Source organism: Solanum stenotomum, chromosome 8, assembly GCF_019186545.1.
Source record: "Solanum stenotomum isolate F172 chromosome 8, ASM1918654v1, whole genome shotgun sequence".
In the NCBI taxonomy this organism is placed as follows: domain Eukaryota; kingdom Viridiplantae; phylum Streptophyta; class Magnoliopsida; order Solanales; family Solanaceae; genus Solanum; species Solanum stenotomum.
In genome coordinates, this window is record NC_064289.1 from 13,138,364 (window position 1) to 13,148,221 (window position 9,858).

Here is a 9,858-nt window from a genome sequence, read left to right on the forward strand (position 1 = left end):
TATTATTATTAGTAATTTCTTTTGTATGTTCTTAACAAATCTTAAATAAGAAAGATGGTTATGCTAATTAACCATTTATTTTTTTTAATATATTTTATATTTATGTATCTTATCCCTCAATAAGAATGAATTCAAAAGCAACATAAATTAAGGGAAAATTGTATATAATAACAAATTATTAATTCAAATTAAATATTATAATCACAGTTTGATTTAATTGTAACCCTTATCAAACTGTTGTCATTCGCCTCTCTCCCTAGGTTTCTTGCTCGTCAATCTCTCCCTCGCCTCTCTCGCTTTTATACAAACACAAATGTATAAAAAATGTTTGTGTTTGTATAAAGCAAGAGAAAAACTGTATATACAAAATACGAATACATATATTTTCGTTCTATACACTTATAATTATACAAATACAAATCTTCCCCTGTCAAGTTCTCTTTTGTCTTTTTTCGCTTTATACAAACACAGATTATACAAATTACAATGTATAATTTATGTTTTATAAAGCGAGAGAGAGGGAGAGAGATTTGATATACAAATGTTTTATTTCGATTCAATTGTATACAAATTCAAATTTTATGCAGATATACAAACACATAAAATTAAATTGAGAGATTGTCAGCGATTTATACAAATGGCCATTAGAGAAATTACACAAATCTGAAGTATTGCCAGCAAATTATACAAACTGATGTTTCATAGGAGCGCAATTATACAAACTATAGTTATAACATACAAATATGATTTTTATGTTTGTTATATGTGAAAGTTGTTCATAAATTAAAATAATAAGAATTAATTATATCTTGATTTTATAAATTAATAACATCAATGACAGGCTGGCTATTAGGCCGCCTTGCCCAGCTAGTTCTAGTTTTTACCTTTGACGCGTTCCTTTAATTTAGTTCAACTTTACTATAACTCGAATGATTTTGCAAACAAAAATAATACTATAAATAATGGACACAATGTATTATGGCTCTTTTGTAGCGTCCAACTTTTATTTGTTGCGATTCTCAAAGTTGTTTTGAGTTAGAGGCGAAGCTAAGTGGGGATTCATTGGTTCGGATGAACTCAATAGCCTTTTCGTATATCCTATATTTGTATTAGAAATAAATTGAATGATGCCTCAGTGGTAAGGAAGGGACTAGAGTACTTGTGGGTTCAAACCTACAACGTTTTTGGCATGCTTTGCAATATTTTTCTTCTTCTTTAGAACTCCAGACTCTTTATCATCAAAAGTTTTTTCGCATACTTTGCAATATTTTTTCTCTTCTTTAGAGCCTCCAAATTCTTAGTTCTGGTTCCGTTTCTCCTTTGAGCTACCAACACATTTTATTGATTGCTATAGCATTCAACTTTTCGTTCATTACAACCCTAATTGATGTTCTTTTATGACGTATTGCAATTCACTTCTTATCACTTTCAAACACTAAATATTCATGTTTTTTAGTATACCACCTTATTTTCTGGCTATAATTAGTGCATGTGAAAGTTAAGAAAATATGTGTTAAATTTTTTATACTATTTAATCACTGAAAAGTCAGTTCCAAATTATAATAGTCAATAGTAAATTTTGATTGATAATTTTGAAAATGTATCAAGTGCTACGCAATATATTTGGTGTAATTTGCTAAGTGCTACAGTACATTTTTTAATTAAAGAATTCATTTACAATGTCAATTTGTATATTCTGAATTCAGAATAATTGGGTTTCAATTTAAATACCAAACATTGAATGGAAAACAAAAAGAAAAAAAAACTTCTTAACAGTTCTGCTTTGTGATAATTAATTATGGAAAACACTTTATTCACTAAATTCCCAAAATATTTTCAATGAAAATCAATATAGCTTAGTAGGTTCTAATAGGTTGGTTTTTTCTTTTAAAATCATGTTACCAAGTCTCATTTGCTATAATTTTTTCTACGTAGGGTTGGGTATAAATCATCAATTGTCAAATTGAACCGAGACTTACCGCCTCAAAGTTTAATTACTGTATTAGATTGAATGTTGAAAGTTGATATTTGATATATATTTTTAATTATCGATTAACGAATTCAAATATTAAAATATTGAATCAAATATAAAACACTCATCCTTGATGAGCCATTTACCAAATATAATTGGATATTAAATTTAGTGAAAACAGTATAAATGACAAATATTAGATTAATATTTCCAAGTTGTAGCAGTAGAATATAACTTTCAAGTTGTAACATTAAAAAATTTCAGGTTGTAACATTTTATATAAAAAAAAGATTTTTAAGTAATTGTAAAAATCCATTTTGAAAAAAATAAAAAGATAAAAAAGGAAAATAAAACGATTTTGAATATATAAAAAAGAAAAAAATGGAAATAGGAGTATTAATTAAATTTGAATTGATTGATGATAATTTTTAATTAGCACAAATTAAGGAGATTCAAACTGATTAGGAATATTTATCTTCCTTAATTCACTGTAATTTGTTAAAATTAATAAAAAAATCTGATTTTTTTCATTTTCTTCAACGTTTCTCTCTCTTTTTTTTTTTTTTCAGAATTCTTGCCATTGATGAGTAAATCCAGTTTTCTTTTTTTTTGAAAAATCTTCATTTTGTTGTGATGACGACTCCTTATCTATATTAATTAAACTTGGTGGAAGATGGGATCCTTTAGGTTAGTATTGTTTATAATTTATTGTTTGTATTTGTATATTACTAAAATGTAAAAAAAAAAAAAAACAAACAATGAAACTGTACATCACATTTTGTGATTTTATTTTTGTATACTATATTTAAGTTGTGATGTTTTTTGTATAAACCATCCATTTACTTCATAATACGTACTAATTTATGTGAAACTGTAATTAATGACATTCTATGATTTTGTTGGTACGTTTCTGTTTTTTTTGTATATTGACTATACCATGATTTCATGCGAAATTGGCTTAATATATGAATGATTTGATTATAAATGTATAGAATATTAATAGTTTTATCGTTGTAAAGTTATGAAATTTGTAGGAAAAAATTATGAAATTTGTTTCAACATTGCTATGAAACTGAAATTTATTAAGTCAATTTGATAATAATAATAATGAGATGTATTCGGTATGCATATTTAAATTAATATATGAATTACTGTTTTTTTCTGAAAATATAAATAAAATGTATAAGCTGGAATGAATTTGGTAGAGTAACTGGATTGATATTGGTATGAAAATGTATTTACTTTTGTGTAAAAAATATGAGTAAGAAATATGATGATTTGTATGAAAAGTATATTAAGTCGGTATGAAATGTGAAATGTTATTTTTTATTTAATGTGTTTTATGGTATGAATTCTTGTATATTGTTTGGAATGATATTTTTTTTTACACAATTATAAGACAAAGTTGGTTCATGAACTATAAATTGGTATTCTTTTTGTTTCTAGTTAGTAATACACAGTAATATTAGTAAGTCTAAATGTTGAATCCAATTGGTATGCAATTTGTATATAATGTCATCTCGAAAATTGTTATACTCAATGTGTAATATATCTTCCAAATGGTATGCAGTCTGTATATTACTAATATCCTTAAATTATAATAGTCAATCAGTAATTCATATGTAGATGGTATCTAACTGGAATAAAACAGTGGATATTATATATCATCAAATATTGAAACACAAAAATATTGTCCAAAAGTTTTAAAAAAAAAACATGTAATTCTAAAAAGTAGAAGGTGCAATCAACTATCTCAAATTTCTTTTTCGTGGTCTTGGTGTAGGATAATTGCTGGTATCCGGAGCATGTTCTTTTGCTATGCAAGGTCCACCAAATTTGCTAGCAACCGTACCAGTTACTTCACTCTCACTGATTGTGCCATCCTCATTCTTTGTTTTTCCATAATGTCATATGATTGTGGCATACCTTTGACGATGGTACTTTGCATCGATATCAACAGAACGCATATCAAAAACATCATTACTGTGTGATTTTTCCTTAAATTTAATGATTGATTTTCATTAGGGCAGGAGCAGTGTTTTAAAAGGCGGGCATGAGGCTAGGCGTTTTATACAGTACGAGGCGGGATGTAAGCCCCGAGATACAGAGCGTAAGTCTCATGAATCTACAGGATGTAGTCTCATATATATTCAATTTTATAGTTTTATTACTAATAAAATAAGGAAAAGTAAATCTTTCAATGATTTTACAAATAACTTTTATAAAAAAAACCTATAATATATGGAAATTATATTATGATTTTTATTTGAGAAAGTATAATAATCAATAATGAAGAAAAAAGTATTATAATTACTATTGAGGAATATCATTAGACCAATAATAAAAATATGGTTTAAAGCAAAAAAAGTTCAAAAAATAAATTAAAAAAATGACTAGGCGTACGTTTTTACTCCCAGAACTTACGTTTTTATGCTCGGGACTTACGCCTCAAATTTTAGGACTTACGCCTTATGGATCTACGTCTTTAATTTACTCCCCAGAGTGTTTTTGGTATGCCCCACCCCGAGACTCGCCCCAAAAACGTTTTTGAAAATACTGAGCACGAGGTTAGTTAGATAGTTGAGTATTGTCTTCTTTATTTTCTATACTGTTAAATTCCAATGTTACTTTTAGGGGTCGTTTGGTTAGAAACAAGTTATTTCATGATTAATTATTATGGGAATAGTTATCATGGTTATCCCAAACATGTCAACCAAACAAAACACCAAAATTTAATCTCAGGACTATTTTTTTATCCCAAAATTATTTATTCCTATCTCTCACACCAAACGACCCCTTATAGTTTATTGTACTTAGGGGTCGTTTGGTTTGAATATGAGTTATGATGGGATAAGTTATGTTGGGATAAGTTATGTTGGGATTAGTTATGATGGAATAAGTTGTCCTGGGATTATTTCTTATTGAGTGTTTGGTTTGTTATATTCAAAATAATATATATTGATAAATTTTAAGAACAAGTTGTTTGTTTACAAAATTACCCTTCACTTTATTTAAACTTTTTAAATTTTTCTTTGTGAGCTTTAGTTATTCATTTTTTAAAATAAAACTTTTATTTTTTTTTAACTTAAATATTTTTGCTTATGTATTCCCATGATAAGTACCATGTTATTTAAAAATATAACTTTTTTCTTATTTAGCTTAAAAATAGAACTTTCCTCTTAAGTTTATTAAAGAGAAGAAAATTTATGAGAAATCAAAATAAAATAAACATAAGAATTAGTCAAATAAATTCATAAATAAAAATTATATTTATATAGTATAATTTTTTAATAGAAAAATATGTATAATTATCATAAAAATAAGGAGTAGTAAATATTATTATACATGGTATTAAAAAAATGTAAATATACATAAATGTAAAAAATGATATATAAAAAGGATTTAAAGGGACATAGTTGTCATTTACCTATTCTATCTCGGGATAAGTTATCCCGGGATTACTATACCACCCATGGGGAGGGATAACTTATCCCGGTACTAATTATTAATCCCGGGATAAGTTATCCCGGACTTGNTATTGAATTTGTTGTAAATTAGTAATATATATTATTAACAAAATAATAATACATGCTAATTAAATATGTTGAATATATTTAATAATATATATCGCTAATATTCGATTAACTATGTGCCGTCAAAATTCATACAACCAATTTCTAATATTAATAAAATATTTATATTTACATAAATCAATACAAACTGTACGTACATATATAGAAAGAAATAAAAATTGTTTGTATATAAAAACAGATAGAAAAACAAACGTAGTAAGGAAAACTGTAAAGTTCTCAATTAAAATAAAATAAAATAAATTAATAGGGTAAATATGTAATTTATCATTTTGTATAATTAATATTCACATAACTTATTCCACTTATTACCCCGCATAACTTATACATAGATTCCCTCATAAGTTATGTTGATATTAATTATGTAAGACTACAAAACACGCAACCAAACATCGTATAAATAAAGACATGAATAATTTTTATACAACATTCAACCAAACATGATATAACTTATGTTGACTTTTATACCTAATACAAAACTTCTATCAAACATAGTAAAACTAATGCAACTTTTTATATATGATTAAGATGTGTCTAATACAATAACCAAACGGCCCCTTATAGTTTTATCTTGTTATGACCTATTGTTTAGGATTATTTATTAGGTTGTATATAGTATTTTGTCTTTAACTGACTGCATTTTCGCTATCACTTTATCTATATTATTTTAATTGTTCTTTTTCAAACTTAGAGTCTATTATAAAATTTGTTTATCCCCTTCACAAGCCCCTGAAATTACACAAGATATGTTATTTTTGTTTTAACAAGTGATTTAAAGGTTTGATTGACCTTATTGACAAATTCATAATATTAGGATTTGAGAGTAAAAATTTAATCTCTACTCGTAATTTTATCAAGTGTTGGACAAATTATGAATATATTTAATCAAAGTATCTTATCCATCCATACATAATGACAGAATTATCATACCAAAGTTTGATTTGTCAAATCGAATATATCTATTTCAATTATGAATTATCGAAATTCAAAATATCGAATCAAATATCGAACGTGATATCCATAATTCATTAACATCGGCACTAAACTCATTACACCTCCATAACACCACACTAAAACTCTGTAGCAGAGAGAGAGAGAAAGAACCTTGAGAAGGAGAACCAAATCCTTTCCTTAACCTTCACGCCTCCATTAACACACTTCCTCGTTAATAACCCCTCTGTTTTTTCTCTTCATTCTATGCAACTTAGTAGAAGAAAAAATAAAAATAGCCTTAAAGAGGAAATTCAACCCCACCCCCGTAATTCCCCCACCCCCTACCCCCTACCTTCACTCTTCTTTATATTCCCACTTACTTCACTCTACACTTTCTCAGAGCTAAAAAGAAAAAAAGTAAGAAACAGAGCTAAAGCTACTTAACCAAAAAACAGAGCAACTCTCAGTGTGAGAAACTTTTACACTCTTTTCAAAAGTGTAAAGTGAGAAAACAAGAAAAAAAAGTTTAGGCTTTTAAATGGGTTCTTGTAAAGAAGAAGAACCAAAATGGTTGTGGGTTAATGGACCTATTATAGTAGGTGCAGGTCCCTCTGGTTTAGCAGTTTCAGCTTGTCTTAAAGAAAATGGAGTCCCTTCACTCATTCTTGAGAGAAGTGATTGTATTGCTTCTTTATGGCAACAAAAGACTTATGATCGCTTAAAACTTCATCTTCCTAAACAATTCTGTCAACTCCCATTGTTTGATTTCCCTGAAAATTTCCCAAAATACCCCACAAAACACCAGTTCATTTCTTACCTTGAATCTTATGCTAAACACTTTTCAATCACCCCCAAGTTTAAACAAAGTGTTAAAAATGCAGAATTTGATGAAGTTTGTGGGTTTTGGAAAGTACAAACTCAAGATTTTCAGTATTTGTCGAAATGGTTGATTGTTGCAACAGGGGAAAATGCAGAGGCAGTTATTCCAGAAATCCCAGGGATTGATAAGTTTAAAGGAAGATTAATGCATACAAGTGTTTATAAATCTGGTACTGAGTTTATTAATCAAAGGGTTTTGGTAATTGGTTGTGGAAATTCTGGTATGGAAGTTAGCTTAGACCTTTGTAGACATAATGCCATTCCTCACATGGTGGTCAGAAATTCTGTAAGTACATTCATTCCCCTTTTTAACTTCTTTTCTTTTTCGAATAAGAGGAGTTTACTCGGATGATAAAAGTCTTGAGCTATATGTCGTTATTTTGAAATCTCTGATTACGAATGGGATGGATATTTTAAAAGTACTAATGAATCATGCAACTTTCTTGGGTGTACACCCCAATTGATGAGTTTGTGTGTTAAGTTAAGCATGTTTTGATGTTAATTATTATTATTATTTTTTATGCAGGTGCATATTTTACCTAGGGAAATGTTCGGAATATCAACATTTTCAATAGCTATGGCACTTGTTAAATGGATGCCTTTAAGAATAGTTGACAAGTTCCTATTACTAGTTGCTAACTTAATCTTAGGTAGCACTGATAAATTAGGTCTCCGGCGACCAAAAACCGGTCCTATTGAACTTAAAAATGCCACCGGAAAAACTCCGGTACTCGACGTTGGAGCATTATCACAAATAAAAACCGGAAAAATTCAGGTAAATTTTCAAAATATCTTACATTTAGCCAAAAATTTGATTTTAGTCTAATGCATGATTTATTTATTTTTATGTATATTCTTGTAGATAATGCCAGGTGTGAAGGAAATTACTAAAATAGGTGCAAGATTTTTAGATGGCAAAGAAGGAGAATTTGATTCAATAATCTTAGCAACAGGATACAAAAGCAATGTGCCTTCTTGGTTTAAGGTATAACAATGATAATACTCGTTGTCTCTGATATCAAGTTTAACTACGTCACATAAATTCTACAAAAATATTGTATGGGGCAAATGACAAAAGGGATAATAAGGCAATGAATATTTTGTTTGTTACCTTATAAAGTTTCTAGTTTTATCCTTACTCTCAATCTCACATCACTTTCATTCTTACACATGCAGAAGAGCCTACAAAACGTTTCTTAAATCAAAAAAGAGAATTTCTGATCTCATTTGTCTGGACTTTTCCCTATCATCACCCCATCTATTTTATCCCAAAAAAATAAAATAAAAAAATTAAATAATGTGTGTACTTCCTAGTTCCTATAGCTTGGGAATGCAATAATGATATAATTTATGTCACAATTATTATTTTCATATTTATTGAATACCTATACACTTTAATGATTAATAATAATAATACATATAGACTAAGTACAATTATATATTATAAAAAATATTTTTATTATTTTGTGGGCCAAAATTGACCAAAGATATGCACTTACTAGACCATGGATAGTGGCATATGTCCTATGGTTTATTTATATGTAGTGAAAAGTACCAACTTGTTGAGACTTTTAGGTCATTTTAGGTCTATCGCATGCAAGATTTTTTCTATTTTTCAAAATAAATGATGAAAATATATTCAAATTTCAAACTACGAAAAATCAAAATTAATTTATTTATTTTTAATATTAATTTTGTAGGGAAGTGATTTCTTCACAGAGCAAGGGATGCCAAAAACACCATTTCCAAATGGTTGGAAAGGGGAGAATGGATTATATACAGTGGGATTTACAAGAAGAGGAATTTTAGGGACTGCAAATGATGCAAAAAACATTGCCAGGGACATAAGTGAACAATGGAGAGAATTCAAGGGCTTCTGTAAAAACTTTTGTACTACAAGAAATCTATCAGATAGCCAAGGCATATGTTTTTAGCCTTTTTAGTTTTAGAGTTAGATGATAGTTAAATTTTCCAAAAAGGGTCTTTAAGTTTTGGAAAAAGTAGTTAGGGGTTCATAAAATGTAATTTTAGTTGTTCAATATTTTCAACAAGAGTAAAGTTCACCCTTCTATCTTGTCGTTTTTCCTATTCTCTTGTCAATTTTGTAAATTAATCAATTTTTTATGTAATTTTCTGATTATTTTTTTTTGTACATATACTTTATCATTTTTCAAATCTCCTTGATAAAAATATTGGTGGCTTCGGCTGCTACAAATGCTCAATATTGGGTGTGGGTAGATGTTAAAAAGTTCCACATTTAAAAAAAATGAATGAACGATACTCTTTTTTTTCCACATGATGTCCCTAGTTTGCATTGAAACTCTGATGACCTTCTCAATAGGATTTTTTCTCTATACTTAGGATTCGAATAATTAAGAGAGAGTAATGATTACTCTCCATAGTATAACTTAGTTAAAGGATTGTGCATTTGTGTTATACTCATCTATCCCTAATTACTTGTTCACTTTTAAATTAACACACTTA

The 9,858-nt window shown here is 28.1% G+C and overlaps 1 protein-coding gene across 1 annotated transcript; it reads left to right on the plus strand.

Moving 5' to 3' along the window:
- Positions 1-6,910: 6,910 nt before the first annotated feature.
- On the plus strand, positions 6,911-9,600 carry LOC125873096 (probable indole-3-pyruvate monooxygenase YUCCA4). The gene is made up of 4 exons (XM_049553969.1): positions 6,911-7,660; positions 7,901-8,149; positions 8,237-8,359; positions 9,075-9,600. The coding sequence occupies exons 1-4, from the start codon at positions 7,034-7,036 to the stop codon at positions 9,306-9,308; spliced, it is 1,233 nt and encodes a 410-aa protein (XP_049409926.1). The 5' UTR covers positions 6,911-7,033; the 3' UTR covers positions 9,309-9,600.
- The last annotated feature ends 258 nt before the right edge of the window (positions 9,601-9,858 follow it).